This window comes from Musa acuminata, chromosome BXJ3-6 (assembly GCF_036884655.1).
Source record: "Musa acuminata AAA Group cultivar baxijiao chromosome BXJ3-6, Cavendish_Baxijiao_AAA, whole genome shotgun sequence".
Taxonomy (NCBI): Eukaryota; Viridiplantae; Streptophyta; class Magnoliopsida; order Zingiberales; family Musaceae; genus Musa; species Musa acuminata.
This window is the reverse complement of record NC_088354.1, coordinates 2,417,016-2,441,465: the sequence shown is the minus strand read 5'-3', so window position 1 is coordinate 2,441,465 and position 24,450 is coordinate 2,417,016. Positions and strand designations below refer to the sequence as shown.

The 24,450-nt window shown below is 36.8% G+C and overlaps 2 protein-coding genes across 2 annotated transcripts; one reads left to right on the top strand and one right to left on the bottom strand.

Moving 5' to 3' along the window:
* Positions 1-1,393: 1,393 nt before the first annotated feature.
* On the top strand, positions 1,394-4,118 carry LOC103986649 (ATP-dependent Clp protease proteolytic subunit 4, chloroplastic). The gene is made up of 2 exons (XM_009404705.3): positions 1,394-1,949; positions 3,405-4,118. The coding sequence occupies exons 1-2, from the start codon at positions 1,483-1,485 to the stop codon at positions 3,886-3,888; spliced, it is 951 nt and encodes a 316-aa protein (XP_009402980.2). The 5' UTR covers positions 1,394-1,482; the 3' UTR covers positions 3,889-4,118.
* Positions 4,119-8,647: 4,529 nt separating this feature from the next.
* On the bottom strand, positions 8,648-23,672 carry LOC135641632 (GPCR-type G protein COLD1). The gene is made up of 13 exons (XM_065157152.1): positions 23,378-23,672; positions 22,772-22,872; positions 21,116-21,223; positions 20,043-20,163; positions 19,270-19,399; positions 16,150-16,228; positions 14,115-14,203; positions 12,911-13,003; positions 12,096-12,122; positions 11,839-11,925; positions 10,759-10,830; positions 10,281-10,411; positions 8,648-9,083 (listed from the first exon to the last, which is right to left on the bottom strand). The coding sequence occupies exons 1-13, from the start codon at positions 23,593-23,595 to the stop codon at positions 8,930-8,932; spliced, it is 1,410 nt and encodes a 469-aa protein (XP_065013224.1). The 5' UTR covers positions 23,596-23,672; the 3' UTR covers positions 8,648-8,929.
* Positions 23,673-24,450: the final 778 nt, after the last annotated feature.

Below are 24,450 nucleotides of genomic sequence, written 5' to 3'. Positions count from 1 at the left end.
ATTTCAAGAGGCATGTTTTCTTGGGCCGCAAGGCAGAAGCCGCCCCCAAATGCAGGGAAACAGAGAGGGAGGGAGAGACACGGCGGAGCACGTGACTGTGTTGACTGTTGCTTTACGGAATTTTTTTTTTTTTTTTGACGAATTCGTATCATTAGACGCTTGAAACCATTTAATTGCAAAATATCCGTCCTTGATTTATCTTTGATATGTAAAAAATAAACAGTATAATATATTTTGAAGATGTAAAATAGTTTAGAACTTACGAAAAGAATAAATGTCCATCGTCTGAAGCAGATAATTCCTCACACACTTATAGGTCATACTAACGATGAATCGATCAAATATTAATTTATTATATTGATGCTAAAAAAAGGGTCTTTGAGACTTTGGTTCTTCTACGGGAGGAGAAAGCATTGGTAAAGATATTTAGTTCCATAGAAATAAGGAAACCAATAACTCGTAAGTTAGCTAAGTTTCTTTTACATGTAAAGATATCATTTAGAGTTCATCAACTTCGAAATGATAAAATCATGTGAGTATACCTACCGCTTAAAATAAATAATTCCTCCTACCTCAACGATGCTACACCTCATTTTATTTACCTTCTATTTCATATAAGCTATTGGAATTAGGATGATATTTCAACCGTTATAATTGAGAGTGAGTTAGTCTTTTAGTAGACTAATCTTTTATATATTAAAAAATATAACATGAGATTTTTATTTTTTTATACTAATACCTTTTTTTTTTTTTGCAAGAGATATCCTTTTTCATTTTTTCAATTAATCTTTTTTATCATATTCCAAAAAATAGGTCCGACAAATCGAAATAACATAACTTTCTCTTTTTCGATTGATCAATTTATAAGTTTAGAATATAGTAACATTATTCGAACTTATCGTAACTTAACTAACATAAAAATCTCTTTATTTGATATTTGATCATTTTTGTTCGTATAGAAATAAGAATATTTCTTTAAATTTATATTTTTATATAAATTTTGAGTCGATTTATCTCGATTATATTTTTTTATAAAAATATAAAAAAAATTACTAGAAGCCTATTTAACATTACCCACAAGCTATTTTGTGAAGGGATATTGGACCAATTCACTCTATATAAGGAAGACCCACAAGCTATTTTATGAAGGGATATTTTAGGATTACAATAAATAAAAGGGGACCCTATTAGTAAAAACATAAAAAGAAGAGGAAATTTTTCCAATAATTAGTCCAAAATAAAACTAATTGAACTTGAAAATCATCTCTTGTTTTTATTATTATTATTTGTCTTAATTTTTTTATTCAACTAACAATTTCTCTTTTTTTTCTTTTATTAAATGCCAGTAATATAAATAATAATAATAAAAGAGGAAATTGAGAAACGAGGGTTGAGCCTCGCTGCTTTATCCGCTCGGCTGCAGTTGCCGAAGCCGCTCCTCCCCCATCTCCTTCTCATTCTGCTCTCTTACCGGTCTCCGCCATGGCCTCCCTCTCTGTCTCCGCCCCCCTCAAGCACTCCTCCCTCCTCCCTCCTTCCTCTTTCTCCCTCTCTCCCAAAACCCTCCTTTCCCCCAGATCCCGCTCTCTCCGATCTATATCCCCTCCTCCCCTCTCCCCCATCCGAGCCCTTGTCTCTTCCGCCTCCCCCGCGTCGAAGCCCTTCTCCCATGGCAGCCTCGAATCCCAGGGCTACTTCTCTTCTCCGCTGTCCTCCCCCTTCGATTCCTTCTCGCCGGCTTCGTCGGACCCGCAGACGCCAGCCGCGGCCATGAGGGGGGCGGAGTCCGACGTGATGGGGCTGTTGCTGCGGGAGCGGATCGTGTTCTTGGGGAGCAGCATCGACGACTTCGTGGCCGACGCCATCATCAGCCAGCTTCTTCTCCTCGACGCCCAGGACCACACCAAGGACATCCGCCTCTTCATCAACTCCGCCGGCGGCTCTCTCAGGTACACTCGTGGAACTCGAAGCGCTTGATTTTGTGGCTCTTCCTTCTTCTTATCTTTGTTTGTGGTTGGGCGATCTGGAGTCGGACATCTTCTTGTTTGAGTTTATGCGGCTTAAACCAAAACCTTTTTTCTTGCAATTTAATTGCTATCTTTCAACTATGGGCTGTTCGAATGAAATTGACTTGCAAATAATTGAATACCGAGGAGATCTGTTTGACATTCATGTATAAGATGGTGAGATTGGCTGTAATTAGGGCGATGCGGCATGCTACTACTTGGATTGTGATGTCCAAAGCAATTTATTGTAGAAGTCAAACTTTCTTTGACGAATATGGTCCGTATAAGTAGGGAGTTGAAGCTAATTGATATAATTTGCATGATTCAATCATTGTTATAAATATTATAAATATTTAGCATTCTCTAAATAGGATACTAGAAAAATGACTTTCACCATATAGCTATTGTTGTTCTTATAACAAATATACTTCATATCGATCTCTTCAGGAGAAGTTCTGCCGGTCTTGAAGAATATCTATCTCTTGGTGATGACCTTGCAATGTAGAATGATTGGCTATTTGCTAAATGGCAGGATATGGCTTTTCTGATTCATGGTGCATACGGTGTGAGCCTATGATCACATCTGCAGAGAGCAGTACAAAACCATGATTTGTTAATGTACCATTCTATCGACTAAAATCTTTGTTACTGCTTCCTTCCCCTCTTGGATTTACAGGTGCTCTGGTTCTTTTCCTTAGTTGTGCAACATTTCTGTCGAACATTTAAGTGCTACCACTTTGTAATTTATGCACCTTTCCATGGTGATTCTGACAGATCTAGGTTAGTTTGGTTGACCATTGCTAGTTTGATACACGCTGAAACTGAGGAATGCAAATCAATTTTATCTTCATGATTTCTTATGTACTTGTTATGTCTTCCCTTTATGATGAAGTGCAATATTTTCTTGAACTTGGTTCGCAAGTGCTATTTTAGGAATGTAGATATATATATATATATTTTCCAGAATTGTTGTTTTGCATCAAGTTAAGGTGCAAACACTCTTTCTATTGTCAACCAGCCTACTGCCGAATGTAAGAATGTTCTATAACTACAATGAACATAGAATAGTTCGATTCGAAAATCGATGGTTGAGCACTTTTGCCCTAAATCTTTTTTTAGGATTCCTATGTTGAATTTCTGAAAGTCTAACAAAAATCTGTTCTTGTTCAGCGATGGATTTTTTTAATAGGAAGCAGCTGAAGATTTTACTCACATAACTGTCATTTCCTTCGATAAGATTCCACATCATAATGCTTGACATAAATGTTTACTTTATGATTCAATCTGCTGCGGCATCATGTTTTCCCTGTTACTTTTGACTTTTAAGTTGATATTATCTACAGAATCATGTCTACTGCATATTTTTATAATGAGCTTAAGGCTGTGCTCTTTTCTCAGTGCTACCATGGCCGTTTATGATGTGGTTCAGCTTGTGAGAGCAGATGTCTCTACCATAGCACTTGGTTTTGCAGCATCTACGGCATCTATCATCCTCGGCGGTGGTACCAAGGGAAAGCGACTTGCGATGCCCAACACACGGATAATGATTCATCAGCCTCTTGGAGGAGCCAGTGGTCAAGCCTTGGATGTTGAGATTCAGGCCAAAGAGATTATGCATAACAAGGACAACGTTACCAGAATCATCTCAGGTTTTACTGGTCGCACCTTCAAACAAGTTGAGAAGGATATAGATAGGGATCGTTACATGTCACCTATCGAGGGTGTTGAGTATGGGATCATCGATGGTGTTATCGACCGGGACTCCATCATTTCCCTTATGCCGGTGCCAGACAAAGTGAAGCCCAAACTGAATTACGACGAGATGTACAAGGATCCTAAGAAATATTTTACACCTGAGGTTCCCGATGACGAGATATACTAGCTGAGTAGTTTTCTTTCCTTTACTTTTTCTTCTTTTATCGTTCTTCGGGTTGGTAACCATGGACATGTGTTTCTTTTTACATGTTACATTTTTTTTTTGTTTTCCGCCGCACCGATGCAGTGATGATATTACCTGTTGTGAAGTTACCTCAGTGGATGATCTCTAGGCGGAAACATAAACTATGTTCAGTCAATTTGGCAAGTGATGTCTCTGCGATGTTTTATTGTGCAGTTCAAACTCTTCGTGGATCTTCTTTTGCCCCAACAAAGAAGAAAACTGTTTCAGGCTGGTAGTTCCGCTGGTCTTTTCCTGCCTGATGTGTTTGTTCTTTTATTTCTAAAACTATTTTATTTTAAGTGATTGAAATAATAAATGATTCTTTAGTAAACATAAATCTGAATAAATTCAAAAGTTTCATAATCTTGCAAATAAACGAATTTATAAACTATTTGCCAAGACAAAGTTCCCTGTAACCTCAACGCTTTCTGGATGCATAAGCTCGACATCTCATAAGGCTGACATTAAAACAAATAATTGATAGATACGTACTTCCGAATACTATGAAACAAATACTTGATACGTACTTTAAAAGACTGTAAACTTCAGATCTTATAAGGTGACATTAAAATAAACACTCAAAAGGTACTCTAAAATAAAATATAATATTGAACTGAATGATTATACGATAAAGTATCTAATATAGAATATAGTCTCTGTGTCTCATCTCCCAACGAATCCCTCAACATTATTATTCAATAGTCAAGTTTTGATATGCTAATGCTATTTCAACTAGTTAGTAACTTTGACTCTCTGATACTTACCTTTCCGATCACTTGTTTTGCACCACGTAAACCGGGTGGATGTCTATTAGAGTTTTAATAAATATCATCACATAACTGATTTTAGTTTTACAATCTTATCCTCTATAAAATTTGTTCGAATGTTTTAGTTTTTACTTAGGAAGTAGGTTTGTGTCACCTTCTCGATGTCAAAATGAAGCGAACAAGTTACCCTCGATACAACAAATCACTAGTGGCAAATATTTAATTGATTATTGTCCACTTCTAAATACTCTTTTGTAGGACTTTCAAAAATATAAAAGCTGCTCTAGTGAATTAACTAAGAGAATAGGGTACTTAATCTCACCCATTCTCTCTCAAGTTGAAAGGCCAACACTTGACTTCATGGTAAGCTTAGATAATCTTTTAAGAAAGAGCATAAACTCAAGATGCAAAAAAAAAAAGACATTTAAACAAATATTTGATAATCACTATAAAATACAAAGATTGACTTTGCAAGTGATAAAATGTCTATCTGAGCCCATCATGAACAAAAGTCCCCACAAACAAGTGCCTATACGATACTATTGAGAACCAAATAATATATCATTCTTACTACTCAAAAGCTCCATCCAAACATATGCCACTTGAGGTTCAAGAGTCCGAGAGGATTGATGTTTCAAGTCGAATCTTTAATTTAAGAAATCCTTTGTGTAAGTTACAAACTAGAGATTTTGTTTTAGGTACTCTTACCTTTGCACGACAATCACACACAAGCTTCACTTGAAAACTAAAAACGTTAATAAAATACAACTAAACCCCTTACATGTTGCATAAGGCACGAATAAGATCGAAAGATACCATTCAATAGAAACCATTTGTGAATTATTCACAGTCGGATGTAGACCATAGATAATAGATTGTGCTCTCACTAGTTGATAGGGGAAAATATTATTGACGTCATGATTAGCCTAACATGTCTGGATTCGTGAATGCAGGATTATCTAAAGTGACTCCGAGATGGGATGAAAGTATTGTGCTCTTGAGGTGGAAGTATTACGCTCCCAATGTGCCACCTACACAAAGACAAGGGTCAGGGGAGGTATCCCGACCCGATCCCTCCGACCTTCAAGTTAGTAATACGAAGTCTATAAATGTGAGCTCGTGTAGTTCAAGAAAGGAGAGAGTTCTCCTATCTTTTCTCTATTAAGGATGTGTTTTTATACCCTAAAGGAGGGGAAGAAAATTTGTAATGTCTTTCCTTATAATAAAGGAACAAATGAAGTTTAGGATTTTTTTCCTTGTTATTAAGTAAGATAAGGGAGTTTAGGATTATCTTCCTTGTCATAAAGGAGAGAATGAAGTTTAGGATTTCCTTCCTTAACATAAAATGTGTTCGTGATTATCTTTCTTGCCATAATGAATAAGAAAGAAGCCTGTGTTTCTCTACTCTAAATCTTGGTACATGTAGATGGATGGAGGATGACTTGGATGACACAAGGCAACTACGTGTTAAATGTTGGTAAATTCCCTATAATTTGTCCCCCCTCCCCCCGAAGGCGTGCTTCGAGGCTCTTGCAAGTGAGATTTAAAGCATGTTGTTCTGTTTTTTCTGTTATGGGAATGTTCGGGGATCTCATTTTGCAAGTTAAGTTTTCTCGATTCGGGTTTCTCGGGATTATTGGGCTCATAATTCCGTCATAGCGATTTTTCCTTAGTGACAATTTGGTTTCTCGACTCAAATACCTCAAACACATTTGGTTTGTACTTCTGTCGTGATAGACTAATTAGGCTTCTCGATTCACATGTCTCGGACGCATTCGACCTTACTTTTTCATTGTAGTGGATTTATTTCGGTGTGAATTAGGTTTTCTTGAGTCACGCATCTCAGGTGCATTCAGCCTTATGCCTCTATTGCGACAAATTTATTTCGATGTCGATTGGGTTTTCCCAACTTATGCATCTTAAGTGCATTTGACCTTGTGCCCCGTCGTAATGGATTTATCATAGCGCAGGTCAGGTTTCCCAACCCATATGTCCCAGGTGCATTTTTCCTTACGTTTTTGCCATAGTGAATTTATCTTAGTGCGGATCAGGTTTTCTTGACTTATGCATCTCGGGCTTATTTGGCCTTGCACCTCCGTCATAGCGGATCTTAGGTCTTCTCGCTATAATGGGTTTCAAATCTTCCTTTTGCCATGGTGGATTTCATATCCTTTCTCTACCGTAGCGGATCTCAAGTATTCCTACTGTAGTAGGCTTCAGACCTTCTTTCTGCCATGATGGATTTCATATCCATTATCCATCGTAGCAAATCTCAGGTCTTCCCATCGTGGGGAGATTCAAATCTTCTTTGTGCTATGGCAGATTTTATGTCCCTTCTCCACTGTAACGGTTCTCGAGTCTTCCCATTGTGACGGACTTCAAATCTTTTTTCCATCATCGAAGATTTCATGTCTTTTCTCTGTTGTAACGGATCTTGGGTCTTTCTGCCATGATGGACTTCAAATCTTCTTTCCGTCATGGCAAATTTCATATCCCTTCTTTGTCGTAGTGAATCTCAGGTTTTCCCGCCATGGCGAACTTCAAATATTCTTTCCACCATAGTAGATTTCATATTCATTCTCTACCGTAGCAGATCTCAAGTCTTCCTATCATGGCGCGCTTCAAATCTTCTTTATGTCGTGGTAGATTTCATGTCTCTTCTCCTCTGTAGTGGATCTCAGGTCTTTCTATCATGACATGCTTCAAATCTTCTTTTTGTCATGACGGATTTTGTCTCTTCTCCACAATAGTGGATCTCAAGTTGGGATGAAGCAGAGTGATGGTGTACTAAACTCCACCGTTAGGGAGCGGGGCACTCCTTTGGTTAGTAGTTTTATAGATCTCAAGGGATTCAAAGATGTTGGCATCGCATCGGTTGAGGGATTCTGATAGGTGTTGTTGTTAATGGCGATTGAGGCTTTATTTGTGATTGAGATAGCAACATTGTTTGATGGGCTAGATGAGGCAGGAGTCGGGCAACAACTTACAATATGCTCATAAGCATCTACACCCGATGAGCGAGGTTCAAGAACACCTCGATGGGAACAAGCAGGTGACTCGAGTTCATCCCTAGGGGTGAAGGGTTTAGGTCGTTGAACAAGCGCCTATGCCTCATCGGTGTCTACCAAGGTGAACGTATCCACATATGAGTAGGCGAGCAATTGCCCTCCTAGTAAAAGTGTTTTGGATTGGAAGCAGAGCCTCATCGCTTGAACATTCGTTGAGAGATTGGTAGGTGGACGTTGTTGCGCTATCGAGCCCTCCTTACAGCACCAAAACATTAGAGATTGAAGTCTTAGTCAGCCCGATGTGGTTCGGACCCATGTGTGCATAATTATCTGAAGTGGCTCCGAGAAAGAGGTGTCAAGCTCTTGAGATGGCTCTAAGATGGATCCAAAATCGAGGTGTTGAGCTCATGAGATGGAAGTATTAAACTCCCAAGATGGAGGTATTGCGCTCTCAAGGTAAAAATATTATGCTTCCAAGATAGAAGTGTTACACTCCCGAGGCGACACCTGCACAAAAACCAAGGCCAGAAGAGATTTCCTGATCCTTCCAATACTCAAAATAGTAATCAAAGGTCCTAGATATGAGCTCTGAGTAGTTTAAGAACACGGAGAGAAAAAAAGTTTATGATATCATTCCTCGTCATAGGAAAAGAAAAAAATTAAAATTATCTTCCTTATCATAAAAAAAATAGAATTCTTTTTTATTATTAAAAAAACCTTAAAATTACCTTGAAGAGAGAAAACAAAAATCGTGATCATCTCTCTTACCATAATGAACAAAAAATATATATATTTCTCTAATATGGATGAAAAATATCTTGAATGACGTGAAGATTGCAAGTCAACCGCTGATAAATTCTCTATCATCATGATAAAAAATGATCATCAATAGATTATGTCATCAAATCTGCAATTTGCACTGGGAGACACAGAGACAAAGCCAGAGATGTCACATTATGAAAGAACCACTAAGTGTATGGTGTCTTCAAATACAATTTTAAGAAAAGGGAAAAAAAAAAAAACTTAGGTTGCATGTGGGAGAGGCATTAGCTCATCTGTTGTCAGATCTCCAAACAATTTTCCAAACATGATAACTCGAAGATCAGATCATTCATAATGGGGGACGACTAATGGCTTGTACAAAAAGAAATGCTAAAAAAATATATTTTTTTTATTTTACATATTTACATCAAGATGTCAATCAAGAAATCAATCGATAGAGTGCTTGTCGGCCTTCCGTGAAGTATATTGTGCAGAAAGCAATAGTAAGGACAGGAAGGCACTGGCAACAAATATTGCGTCGAACCAGCGATGGTAAAAATCAAACTGTATGTCACCTCCCAAAACATCAGTAATAATTAACCTGCCACCAACATCAACAGGATTTCATTAAATCATTTTACCATAACAAAAGTTGAACAAAAAGCAAGCTTCTCAATCAAAGATATGTTCAACATTTCAGGAACATTCTGGCAGGAATATAGATGCACAACATTCTGGAACAAATGACGAAAAGACCCAGACTTGCTGATTGGCTTTTTTTTTTTTTTTTTTTTTCCTTCTTATCCCAAACAAGATGAATAAATGTACATTGACAGAAATGTTAAGCTCTGTAGAGATCTGCAAGGTTGGCTTCCTCAAGATGTATAGAGGAGTTGCCATTACAAAGATGCCTAGAGCTAGCCTTTGCAATTAGTTCTGATTTGAAGTTACAAAGAGGAAAAAGATTTAACCAACAAATAAAACCCAGAGAAAGACAATTACACAACAGTAATAGTCTAACCATTTGATCTTAATAAATGGGAGCAAAGAATAATTCTTCTTCATAAACATATTGGTTGATGTGGGCTTATCTATAGTATGCCTTGAGTGCTTCATGGCTCGTGGATTATAATTCATATGATGCAATTACCATGAAAGCATTTTGAAGGGTCATGGAAGAGGCCCAACGTAAAATTGAAAAGAGCAAACAATCAATTTGAAGAAAGCCATATTTCTATAATCACCACAAAGTACTAGAACCTCCTGCATTCTCAATGGCACACTGAGTTAAGAAGTTTCAAAGTAGATATTAAGATTTCCTTCATGCTCAAAGAAATTGGACTTCCAAGTGAGAACATTAAGAGTAAAAGAGCACGTTGTCAGATATTAAAAAGATTCGAATCTTTACTATGGTTTTCTCTATCCTATACCATTTTGCCTGGTCTCTGCAAGTATCACATACTGCAGAGTGAACATTTAGAGAGAAATAATAATAATAATAAAATCTAAAGAAAGGTAGTGACAAAAGTTTAGAGACCAAGTAGTGTGCTCGTTTGGTTGCATTGTGGGATGACTCTTTGTGGTATCCAAACTTTTTAAGTCAACAACTTTGTCCTTGTTAGCAACTCCCAGTACAAGCAAGTTTTATGTCAATGAATGAAAAAATGTGTAACAATTTACCGCAAAGTGAAGAATGAAAGAAAGATTATCTCAAAGGAACTGTAACATCACGAGATCCAGTACTTAGTTCACATTGCGATCACATTCTCGGACAACTTTCTAGTGAAGATAAGCATACCTGTATTCAGTTGCTAGACTTTTTCTAATAAGAAGGATCGATGACACGAAATACATGCCCATAATCTCAGACAGGAAAAGGACAACATTTGTAGATGATCCACTTCCAACTCTAGAAACTGCAAAGAAGAACTGCAAATAAAAGGATAAAAAGAGGTATCAGTCATATTGAAGGTCCAGTACAATCCCACAACACGAAAAACAAAAAAAAAAAACATGTCAATATATTTTCCTTATAACAAGCCAGATTCATTTTCAGTTTTGATCAGAACATAAATGACGAAATGCAGCATAATATTCTATGTAAATGTAGCATAATATTCTACATTAATGAAATGTAGCATAATGTAACCATATTCATTTTCCTTATAAGCCTTATATTCTACATTTTATCCCTGGTTAGAACATAAATGAAAAGGGTTTATGTATGGTTAGAACATGAAAAAAGTTGTCTCCTCCGAAAAGAAAAGGAAGTTTACCTTCATGAGATTTGTTAAGAAGCCTCGGACAGAAATGACAATCAACATCCCAATGAATAGCAAAGATATATACTGTTAAATAAAAAGATGACACCAGCAAATGCAACATCAGTCCATACAACAAAAGAATATAGAGATGAAAATAATATAAAGGGAAATGAAGCAAGCTTTGGTTGTGCAATAATTGCTTAATAAATCAAAACCTTCTACAAATTGCTGAATATATCGCCAAACAGATGACCATGATTTCCCAAGAAGAACAGAGGTTGAACACATTATTGATAGCTTTATAGTGTAATGGTTAAAGTCCAAAGTGCCATGAATGAGTTTTACGCAATTGCCATAACAGATTAAAAAATAAGACAATTATAAAACCAAGTATGCTTTATGCTTTGGAATTCTCAGCAATTAGGAATTATATACAAAAAGTTTGTTGCTCAGATGAAGATGTTGTGGATATATGAGTTCACCAAAATTAATAGAAGAAAAATATTAACATTCACAAATAATTAGATATAACTCTTAAATGGTGAAAATCATTTAATATGATATGAACATGTCCAAACAAGATCTACCGATATCTTAGATGTACTGAGATCTAAGAAAACTTTATTAAAAGCAATAAAGGAGGCCCCATTGTTTTTAGTTTAACTAGCAATATTTTTCTAGCTGAAGCTCAACGGTCAAAAAGACACAGGTCCTTGACCCTAAATAGTTGGGACATTATGGCCTATTATCATAAAAATTGCTCATCTATAGGTGAAGACAAGGTCATTAACTAGGCTTCTGTTTGAATTTGCTCATACAAGATATAATGTGGCAAGGTATTCCACCCAATCATTCAACTGCAGCTACACAGCTGACATTTATACCAAAGAATATATTTGCAGCATGGTAAATAGGTTAGTCAAACTTTGTTTTTTAATAACTCAGACATCAGATGTCAAGATGTATAGTTGACCACTACAAGACCATAAAATTTCACACAATGAGAGATCATGCAGCAAAATGGTATTTTTAAATTTCCAAGTAAAATTCACAGATTAGCCGATATCATCATTTGGAATACTGGACTACAACCTGCGACAGAAGAGCAGCATTGATTCCTATGTCAAACAATTGCAAGAATATACTGATCACCATTGTCACTGGATCCACAGAACCTGCCTGTCACATTGCAAGAAAGATGTAAATCTATCTACTAGAAGAACATACAAAAATGATCGTAATAAAATAAAAAGAAGTAATCAAACTGAAAAGTATCTAGTAGTAGAAAAATCAATTTAGGTCATAAAACAAATGGGAAGCTTGATACAAAGGTCATGTACAATCCATACCTCCTTAAAAACCACACTTTGTAGAGACTGCAAAAGAAAACCAAAAGGAATCAAACTAATGAAAGCAGTGCTACAGGAAAAAAAGAGAAGAAATTACTTATTTTAAAATGAATAGATACATAACAAAAAATAGGTCATCAAAGATGTCAAATGTCACTATTTGGCATTTGAAATAAGATATACTAGATATTATGATGCAACAGCATCCAAATGAGACCAATGCATGCTCAAAGACTGTCATTTGCACATATTACTGGAACTCTCATCTTATAAGTCTAGATATATGTAGCCTCATATGTGTCTTAATGGAGTCTCATGGATGCCAAGCTTCATGATCTATACGACCCTATTTTTCTCACTCTACATGTATAACATGTGCAGAGATTAGTAAATATATCTTTTTAGCTGTTCCCATGTTCCTGAATAGAGTTATGTAGGAAAACGAAGATACTGCATAAGAATTCACATTCATACATTCTCTTCTTTTACTGATTATATGAGACATTCGATCAAGATTATGCTTATTTCAACAGCAACAAGATGGATTTGTCAATTCCCTTCATACCTGTCCTTGGATTAAGATGCTCATTTAGTCCCTAGATTCCCTACTATGATGAAATGAGCAAGTTGTCTACATCATGTCGGATATATAGCAGTACTAATTCACTAAGTACTAACTCCAATCATCTAAACACCACAAAACAGTAAGATATAAGCCATGGAAGAAAGAATGTTGGGGATAAAAAATGAAGGCTCAGATTTTCACAAGCAACCATCACCAATTGCATCCAAATAACACATAAGTCAGTTGATACCTTTATCATCTTGTAAACACAATAAACAGACAAAGCATAGCCCAACAAATTCTGCAGGTGCCCTTTCCAAGTCCGTGAATAAGCAGCTGCTACCTGAAAGTAGCGTTAGTCAGACAGCCCAACAACAACGATGTAATAGGACAATATCATTAGACAATTCACATGACAAAGAATGACCAGCAGCAAGGTGAAAATTTAATCCAGAATATAAAGATATACAAACAGTGCAAAGTCAATGTATAGATTCTGAATTCATATTTTGTAATTAGAATATGTAAAATGGGAACTCCTGCAGTAACAATTGCAAAAATTTTACTGTTGGTGTTAAAAAAATGCAGTCTAAAGAACTTCCAGAAGTAATCTAAAGCAAAATTTTCATTGTTAAACCAATTAATTGAAAAGGACAATGAACATATATTATAGGTGGGCTGGGAACTGGCCCATTGGATTGATAAGTCAGTATTGGCTGGAACAAGCTAACGATCCAACATGATCAACCTGGGACTAACATGAAACATCTAGAGATAGCATCAAATAGGCTTGTGACAGGACCAGATAAGCCCATCTCAGGTTGATTAGGATCCTGGCTTCCTGAATTTTGGGTTTTGTATGCCGTCTCATGTTGATCTGAATTAGCATCAATCAATTTCTGGAACCTTGTAATAAATGCACTACAAAGATGAAAATAACTCAGTGACGATTTCTAACATGAACCCCAAGGCCCATGAGGTGGCTTCATGTTGATTGTACTAGTCTCAAGTAAAAGAAATCATAATGGAAGTTACGTTGTAGCATAAGATGCATCATAACTGAACATCTTTGCTATAGAAATTGAAGGGCGGACCAACACTAAGTGATGGAAATCAGAAAAAAAAATACTGAACCATGTGTTGCTTGATAAAAGTCACCAACCCATTTGTTGGAGGTTCTAGAAAGCAGTTTTGTCAGCACCATGGTTCCAAAATGACCGAGGTGCTAGCCGCTTGCCTAGGTGCTCACTTGAGCAAAGCGAGATGCTCGACAATATAAAAATTGGAAGTTGCCTAGCACTGGGCTCAAGCATGCGCCATGGTTCCATCCAATATGATTTGGTTCAGGCACTCACCTAAGTTGCCTAACAATTGGGCTCAAGCATGCACCTGGACTGCACCCGATTAAAATTTAATAGGAAATATACTTCATGTAACGAATATTAACAACAAACCTTAGCCTTCCTAAGTTCATATATATCAAGGAACAACTGCTTTGAAAGCTCTTCCAAAGCTTGTACCTCTGCTTCCCAGGTTTTGATATCTTCAAAAGATTAGCAAAAGAATTAGGATAAAGATATTTCTACCAAGAACCAAAAAATATGCTATAAAACTTTGTCTACAAAAATCTATGAGAAAAAGATCAACAATTTTCTACCTAGTGTTCAAACTTGATAGATGCAATTCTTCTTTTCCAAATATCATAGTAAGAAACATATACCAACACAAGAGCAGACATAGACTCATAGAGAATTAGAGATAATATCCATCATAAACACATTCCTGATCAAGTGGTACATAAAATAGAAACCAACATAAAAAAATAACTCATTGATTAAAAGAAAAAACACTAAAGAAATTGACAAGTAAAAGATTTAAGGACTAGTCTTTTCCTTAATGACTCCAGATGATTGAGACTTGAAGGCCTGTTGTTGTTATTGTTGCATCCTTAATTATAAGACAAATGCGACAAAGGTAGCATCAAAAGTCAAAGGAACCAAATAGAGATAAGTTTGGTTATATTTCCTTTTTCTTTCATTGGAGATGTCCAACTTTATGCACATTTATTCAGTTCTACATTATTGAAATGCTTAAAAGGGAGATAGAAAACCTACAGAGGTATTATCTAATCGATAAAAGGTGGCACTGATTCAAGAAATGAGAATGCAACATTTTAAAGGACAATAATATTCATATTTCCTATATTACAAACTCAACGTCTTAGCAACAATAAATGCTATTTCATATACTGTTGACCATCAACTATCATATTAGTGCACTACACATGATGTGCACATATCCTCATCTGTTTCCACCAAGCCTATTGCTTGCAACATTATAAATCTTACTCTTTGCTGCAACTGGTGCAACCAACTGTACAGTGGGCTCCCCACGTCTCAATTGTTCCCCAAAAAATTTAATGTAGTTACTGCTAATGATTCAACAAGTGTTTCCAGTCAGTTGTCAAAATGCCTGCAGCATTCGTAGGCTGTAACCACTGTGACAGCACAATGATGTATTTGACAAAATGCTGTTGCATCTAGAAAGACCTATACTGAAAATCTGGAGATCGTTTAGTCCGTGACCAACCTAAATCAAAAACATAAAGCTCATTATGGGCTTTAGTGCATAAGAAGCATGAGATCATTGAGGGCAAATTTGAACTTTAACTGATAATGAACAGGTTAAAGTTCCATGTTATATAAAGAGTTTCCAGTTTCAGTGCTCTCAGCTAGTTTCCCACTGAAGTAGTCACAGTTGGAACCTACTCTTGCATGTAACATGAATCCATCAACAAACAATAATCTGGTGCTCCAATTACCTCCAAGATACCTTTCAGACAAACTTCCAATCTTAAAATGTTCATTTCAACATAGTTTCATGGATATCATTGCTCTGCGATTCTCATCACCCATGCAACATTCTCCACCTACACCAATTGTTTCTCTTCTGCATTGTGTAAGATCCGTCTCTAACACCCCCTACACCAGAACCTGCCAGTCCTATAAAGAATGCACACTGGTAAAAAGTTGTTGAAATGATTGTGAGAAGGTAGTATAAAGCATAAACCATGGTTCATATTCTGCTTGGTATGAATAATACCAACCAACGTTTGTTGTACCACCCGAGTTGGTACGGTACGGGCGGTATAGACTGGTCCGACTGGCAACCGAGACGTGAATCACCCGAGTTCCCATCGGCATACCCTAGCATACCATGTGTTGGCACACCGGTACAAACTGATATATATACCAACCCAATATATCTCCGTGATGGGTCTGGTACTCGAAATGGTGAAACCTGGTACCAACCAAAATTTACTGATGTGACCAAGGACTGGTATTGGACCATATTGTCTAGCACTGATCAATATTATCTTTTTACTCTTTTTAGGGTGATACCAGGGGTACAGATCAGTATACGGCCAGTATTGTCCCAGTTTGAACAATATCTGACAAATATTTAAATTATTGGGAAACAGAATCATACCTTGCTCCCTTTGATCTTCTTGTACTGACCGAATGACTGTTCCAACTATGCGCTTTAGGAAAGAACTAGCTTTTAGCTTCTGCAAAGAAAATTCTTGATGAGATGCATACGTGAATAAAAGAAAATTATACAAAAAAAACAAGGTTAAACATCTTGAAACTTCATAAAGCACATGCTTAGTATATAAAGCAGAAAAAGAAACAATAGGATAAATTTATTTTCTTTCCATGTGATAATTCTTTCACAAGTAGTAGAAAAATGACCAAGACACAAGACTAGCTGACTAGGTAACAAGTATTCCAAAGAACTTGATTTCCAAACTTAATTTACAAGACTAACATAGAGAAACCAAAAAGCACAGCCAGACAAGATCAAAGGATCTGCAACCAAAATAAAAAGAATATACTATGATCCCACATTCAAGATTGAAGTGTCAGCTCTGCTTTGATATGTACCTATATACCAAGTTTTTAAATTTCTAACTGATACCTATATAAGGAATCTATCGGAACGGTGCAGTACCGATGCATCAAGCAGTATACCAACCCACACCGATGGATACTAGTCAAAGGCTAAGAACCAGTTGTCAGATCGGTAACCAATGCATCAAGCCGCTGCTCTGCCACCTCATTACCCCACTGTGTTGCAGCACTCTCCTCTGCTTCATCTCGTCTTCCGTTGCCTCCTTCTCCTCCTCTTCCTCATCCTCCTCCTCTCCACCATCTACTTCTCCTTCCATTCTTCCTCCTCCCCTCCACTCTTCTCCCCCTCTTTCTGTTTGGTCCATGCCCATCAGTACGTCAGTATGTACCAAGGCCATACCGGTCCGATAAGTGAACAAAACTTGAAATCTTGCTTAACAAAGCCCTAGTGACACAACAAAGAAATATGGTGTGCTCATTAACTTTGCTCTTGGAATACGGGGTGACATAACATGTGGGTGTGGTTTATGAATAGAACCGCTTTGCTTGGATCATGGCATGTAAGAGATAGACATGATAGGTTTGTCATTTTTTATTGTTGTTCTCTTTAATCATAATTAGATCGCTTACAATGTCAAATAAATTTCTATGATTATTTAAATCAGAACTTATGCATTTGATTAGGTCAAAAATAATGGCCGTAGAAGACCTTTAGATATCATTTTACCGTTTACTCCTTTGTCGCTCTGCTCTATCTTAAGTGAGTTACAGAATAGGAATGTCTGATGTGATTACATTTGTCTTTAACTGGGTTATGTCTATAAACAATGACATTTAAGAAATTGTCCCAGCTTTCAACAATATTATCCACACTCCACAAACACAAAGGTAAGGTGTCTTATGAATCAGGATGCAAAAGACCCAATAATGGTTAAGGTTTAGGGTTGTGCAGAAGTGCCAATAAAAAAAACAGTCCCAACCAACACTCAGTCTGATATATTTTTGGGTTTTCTACAATGACCGGTTCAGTTTTGTTCGAGAAAGTGAAAGTCTAACTTCTGGTCCGATTTGATTTGGCATTCAAGCAGAATTGTCCAAACCAAATAGTGCACACCAATATATGTGTATTAATATGAAAATATTTCAAACTTTTAATAAGAAAAGATTTCAAACTTAGAAATATTGAATCTAGCAGCGTTCGATCATATATAATATACTAACAACGTATTCTATAATCTATTTGATCCTTATGAATAGACGATACTTTATGCAAAGTGTAATTATTTATAACACAACATCTTAATAAACAATTCATTCTAGAATTAACAAATCATCAAACTGAAAAAGTTGAAGTTAGGTTCAACTTTTTTCTTATAGTTCTATTTGGCTAGATTTCAAATTCTTAGTCCAAACAAGAACCGTTCTTTTTTTTTCTTTTTTAAACCAAACTGAACCAATCCATACCAAGTAAGCAGAAAGATAGCAGGTAACTATGGGATTGGTGATGTACAAAGCAAACATATGAACTAACACAAATGAGAAGATGCCTAATCCAACCAAATCATCATATCTGCTCTCAACAGTAGCCAACTCAATGGAAGACCTATTGGGGAATTCCACATGCTATTTATCACATATCGAAGATTTTAAATGAAACATGTATACGTCTTTCGTAAGTGGTCCAAAAGCCCCTCAAATAAGTACACAATTAGGATGCAAAGTTAGTTTCTGTCACAATTGTCATTTATGATACATATATGAGGCCACATGTGTGCCACATGGCTACAAGTAAATCAAATTTCCCATAGATGTCATTTACAGTACGTATCATATGTCTTTGATATAAATTTAGAGGTAGCTAAAAAGGGGCATGATTGAAATTACAACACCAAATTAAATTCAAGGTAACCTATTATACCATATGCCTAGATATAACAAAAACAACAACAACAAAGCCATAATTTCCAACTATTTAGGGTGCATTTGTCAAGAATGAGATTCGAACCTATACCATATACTTAGATAGGTGGCTAAAATATTGCAACTATAGTTTCGCAATCATATAAAACACAACAGTAAGAATCTTCAAAAAGGAAAATTGGAACCAAAGTCCAAAGCTCATAATGACATGGAACCATGTGAAGTTTAATGCATGCCACCCCTGATCCCAATTAGAACCAAAGTCCAAAGCTCATAATTAGTTTCATACATAAAGAATCTTTTAACTTTGTGGCCCCTGCTACCCCTCTAAATCCACCACTCATCCCAATTATCCAAATGGCAAAAAGTTCGATGAATTAGACGAGAAAAGAAATACATGGGAACTAGGAGACGAGGAAGCGATATAGACTTTGTTTCCAACAAGAAAGTCATGTCCAAAATCATTTCGAACAAGAAAGTCATACATGCCAAATCATAGTCCTGGCCATTATATAGAAATCCAAATTCCACAGATTTCTCCATCTCCTAAAGATCAGATTTGGTGTTCAGTTGGGGAATTTCGAGCATGGGAATACATGGATGAGGATCTGTATAGGATATAGAATCCCAATGCAACCATGGTCGGCAAACTTGACCAACACTAACCAGTTTGTGACTCTAGATACTTTTAATTTGGCTATTTCACAACATTCAAGCTACTGCACCTTTAACTTTTGGTGTGGAAACACGAGAAACATTTCTGTTAGATGTACATTACCTCTTCAGATCCCTGAATCCGCTCCATCTCCATTTGGGATAAAATGATTTTCTTCTTCTTTGAAATGCAGGTCTCTATTGATTGCATCAATTGTCTCTCCAAAGCTTTAATATCTGATTCTTCAATCTCCCTAAAAGGAATTTCAAGATATCAATAATAATTCAATTGGACTGGAAATAATAAGTTTGCAGCTGTATTCAAGAATTAAGCATCTTGCATGACTAGATAAGCACTTCAGCATTATTGAAGCATCTTGCTTCTGAAGGCAATCAAGCATTCTAGCATGTGGTCTAACAGATGGTTACTCATTTTCACAACAGTTCAGGACGGAAGATCTGCTGAAAACAATCAACTAGAGTCTTTTTAAGGTATGGCACAGGTTTTTAATACCTTTTCAGGCTTCAGACAACTCGAGAGTACAAGACGACAGTGCACGGCTAAGTTTCAATTAATATGGTACCTCACAGATCAAGACTATGAAGTGCAAATAAGATAATTGTGAGCTGCACATTGTAGTATACATTGGGGAACCTCCCATCCCTATGCATAAATGTAAAGGAGTATCCAAGATCATTGAACAAGTAAGCTACGTAAAACACCCAAAAGGCTTAAACCACTAAAATAACAATAGTCCACTTACTATTAATTCTAAAAGGTAATTGCATTTGTCAAGTTCAACTCACAAAGCAGAACCTCCTTGTATGTATCATTTTATAGAAACATTTAACCAGGAAAAAACACATAAAGTAAATAATTCTATGAATTAAATACACCTGATGAATAGGGATAAATAACTGTATGGAAGATTAACAGCACCAAAGCCAGATAGTACGGCCATGACAGTGACACCTATGACACCAATTCTGCTAACTAACTGAGGTGTAGTGAAGAAACCTGCAAAGAAAAGAATCGTAGCATGCACTTTGTTAAAATTGGTATTCAGCAGCTTTAAAATATTTATGACATGGTAAGAGCATATTTTAGATGTGAACGACAGACCCAAAATTTCTTATTTGAACTTTAGGAGAAATAAATATCTTCCACCTATATTTGACACTCATGCTTGCAAAAAATGAATTCTTAGAAGTTAGAACAGAAATAAGGTACTACATGCCGTAATGCCATGAGTAGAAAGATAAAAAAAAAGAAGCTACCATAGGCGTGGAACTTTAATATGGCAAACCACAAACACACAACATTGACACTTTCCTTGACAGACGTCAATCAATTTCCAATCCATGCTGCAGATATTTCAATTTCTTAAGCAGCCACTACACTGGCAGACCAATTAAACTGGTAACTAAATTGAGTATCTCATCAAGGCCTAGAAAGTAGCTGAATTCTAGGCTCACAGTGGACCGTATTTAGGAATGTTAAATGCATAGATTAAAACTCCATGTGCATCTTAGATAACAACTTTGCCATTCAGAAAAAAGAATTCTATTTTTCAAGCACTAGTTTATTTATTTCTAGTTGTTGCATAACATTTTTTAATAAAGTTGTTTGTTGCAGCAGCTCAATCGAACTTGTAGAGCAAGTGATCGTATTAGGGACAAACTACTATTGCTGCAAATTTCTAATACATTATGACATTATGATTGTGACGTTAGAATAAATCAAATCACAAACAAATGCAAATGCATTTGTCCTATTTGTAAACTAAAACTGGTTAAGGATCTTTAAGGACTCGGAACCAGCCAAAGAAGTGTAACTTCAAAGGACAACATATGAGGTCAAGATGTCACGAGTCTGGGAAAGCCTAAGTCAAGACTAATGGGCTAAGTTAATGAAACGATTACCAAACAATGGAATACCTCCATCAAATAGAAAAGTTTTCGAATCAAACCTTTTTCTGGAGAAGGCATAGGAAAGTGAATTCCCAAGCGCCAAAAAACATAAAGAAATGCAAGCAAGAATAAGGTAGCTCCAAATGCAGCTCGTTCTTTCCTCACCGCTGTGATAAAAAAAAGTAATTTGTATCAATTAATACATCAATGAACCAAGCATAAACAAATAATACAAGCCAACAATAAATTATTGGACAACCACACTTAAACACTTTCATTTAATAAGATGTAAAGTTGGATGTAAACTACATTCACCTTGTTAAAGAGCTTGAGAGAGACCACACACATTTGAGATCCCATGGAGAACATAAAGAAATAAATACACAAAAGCAACATTATATCAGTGTTTTTAAAAACGTTAGGCGCCAAGGTCCCAAAATGCCCGAGGAGTTAGACACCCGCCTAGATGCCCGCCCGAGTGAAACAAGGTGTTCTAAAATATTAAAAATATATTATGATTGATAGATATGATCATAAAAATAAATATGACACAACATGGTTTCTACTAATGGAAGCCTATGCTAAACAGGGTTCTAACCAGTGCTAAAGAGAGAGTTCTAAAGAGTGGATCAATATGGTGCTAAATAGTTCTAAAAGAGGGAACTGAGAAGAGGAGTAATTGAAGGCTGTTGAGGAAAGAGAGGGCAGCGGACGAAGGCGGTGGCCATGGGGTGGGGGGGTGGGGGGGCATTAGTTGGTTTGATTGAACCAACTTGCGCATTTAATCGAACCAGGAGTGAACCCCGACCCAACTTCACTCGGGTGCTCACCCGAGGTGCTTGGGCTCAAGCAAGCGCTCGAGCGGTGCTTCATCGAAATGTCTTGCCCAGAGGTTTTGCGATGTGCTCAGGCAAGGAAAACACTGCATTACATCTTCTACTTGAAGTTCGAGACAATCGAGTTGGTAGGACAATATTAAACTATCATAAAAAAGGTTCATAATTCATATTAGTTTAAATCATCAAGTTAATACTTCGTATATCACAATTAAACAGTCAAATGACCTTTCTTTGTCCCACTGACCTCTTGGAGTTTTCTTAAGAATGTCAATTATAATACCAAAATCTCACTTGCGCACAGACCAAAAATCACATGCTGCAGCAATAACTTGGGGTCAAGTCAAACCCACTAGATTCTACCAGATTAATAGTCTAACATCTAGAAATATTCTGTGTCAGTGAAACATAGCTCAGTTGGAATCGGAATGAGCTTCCCAGACTGGGAAACAGCACATCAGTTATAGCTCACAACTACAGCAAATCAATTTATTTCTCCTTATGTATACCTCCCCTCCCCAAACTTTCTGTTAAGTGTCTCACCAATCATAATGGAACAATGACCAATGAGTAGAATGATAATAATATCCAACAGTCATATAACCCACTTTCTAGAAGTGAGAATTGGCTAGGATGATAATAACATCAGGTATAAAGATATAAGGTTGTTCATTCCAGAAAATTTTGCCTATATTCAAATTTCTCGTTACATTTTTTTTCCTTCTACATTCCTTTAAATTCTAAATAAGCATAGGGCGACCAATTAAAAGATACAGCCAGTATTTATTTTAAAAATGTTCATGACATGATTTCAGTATATATCACAAACATGAAAATTGAAAGAAGAGTTGCAAAGGTTAATGGGGCTGCAGAACATACCACTGTTCCTGAGAATCAAATAGCAATGATAATACGGCAATACAAAAACCAGCAACATGATCAAACAAAATAGATCAATCTTCCAGTTTATCCATCTAGCCCTGCAAACCAAAAGACTACTAGATGAAACGCATGTAAGCCAAATCCCAGATAAACCTGTACCAGCATCAAGAAATAAATGTAACCAACTAAGACAAAAGCATTTCATGGGGAGATCTATACGCAATGGAGTAGTATCAGCCAAGTGTCACTATATTACAGAAAGATCAGCCACCAAAACGGAAGATCTACTGCGAAAGGCCTAGGCAAAACTAAGAGAGAAAAAGAAGATAACTATATAGCTAAAACTGCTTCAAAGATCGCCAAGGAACACTTCAAGGAATTGAAATCAAAGGGCCAATCGTATTCGAAAAGACAATCCCTGGAATCAAGAAATGAGCCCCAGAATCCAAAGAACACTTCAAGAAATTGAAATCAAAGGGGAAATTGTATTCGAAAAAACGATCCCTAGAATCATGAAATGAGCCATGGAATCCGGAACCCTAGAGACGCGTAATCTTGATAGCAAATCAAACAAGAGGGAGAGACGGAGAGAAAGAGGCGAACTTCTTGGAAAGTACGGGGAGGATCTCGAAGAGGACGAGCTGAAAGAGGTTGCAGGAGAAGGCGAAGACGAGGCTGAAGAGGATCTGGACGAGGGCGCGCTTCTCCTCGTACTCCTTGTACAGGCGTCGGTTCAAGAACCAAAGCCCGCCCCATGCCAACAGGGACAGCGAGCCCACCACCACCGTTCCCTCGTACATCATCCTCCACCCCGACTCCATTGCTGCCGCCACCGCCGCCGCACCACCTTCTCCACGCTCCCTCGCAGCTCCTCCGGTGGATCTGATCTGAGGATTGTCCGCGTTTTGAACCATCGTCTTCTTTTGTGTGTGCGTGGAGGGCGGTCCCATGCATATGACGTGTCAACTTAGGGGTAACTTAAACTGATAAATTAGTAGACGAATTTTCGGAAAAAAAACCTGTAAGTTTAAGAATTTTCTATATACAACCCCCAATTTGAAATTGTTTCGTGGAGTGTCCTAATCCCATGAATATATTATTTTATTTCTTAATAAATATTATATATATATATATATATATATATATATATATATCTTCTTTTTTTTTAAACTCCTATCATCGTCTTTTACACTGCTCGAGGGCTCATCGTTGCCACTTGCAATCCTCACGCAAGGAAGGACTATCGTTGTCGACACTCATTGCTCTCGCACAAGGGCTCATCGTTGCCATGAGCAACCCTAGTTACTCTCCTTCGTAGGTCTTACACAAGTGTTCTTCGTAACCACTTGCAATCTTTGCGTAAAATTTGATCATCGATCAATATCATAATTCGTATCGGATGTTAATCTCTACTGTTTAAATTACTTCAATATATTAAAACATAAAAAAAATAAACATACAAATTTTTGGGGGTTTTAATCCAACATCGACAGTAAATATTTAATGATAATATAGATAAAATCATGCAAACAGATGTTCAACCCTCATCAATTATGATCCTACTTATGATTCATCAAAGTTTCCTGTTTCCAGAACCCTCGAGCTTTGCTCTACGGCGATGAAGAGCCGAAGCCCGTCAAGGAAGTAATCATACATGATCATGCCCCCTTTTCCTA

Coding starts and splice junctions, on each gene's coding strand:
- LOC135641632 (XM_065157152.1), bottom strand. CDS start 23,595: ATGGAGTCGGGGTGGAGGATGATGTACGAGGGAACGGTGGTGGTGGGC. Junction 16,229..19,269: donor GGATTCAGGGATCTGAAGAG/GTAATGTACATC, acceptor TTTTCTTTGCAG/AAGCTAAAAGCTAGTTCTTT. Junction 10,412..10,758: donor TCTTAACAAATCTCATGAAG/GTAAACTTCCTT, acceptor TTTTATTTGCAG/TTCTTCTTTGCAGTTTCTAG.
- LOC103986649 (XM_009404705.3), top strand. CDS start 1,483: ATGGCCTCCCTCTCTGTCTCCGCCCCCCTCAAGCACTCCTCCCTCCTC. Junction 1,950..3,404: donor TCCGCCGGCGGCTCTCTCAG/GTACACTCGTGG, acceptor CTCTTTTCTCAG/TGCTACCATGGCCGTTTATG.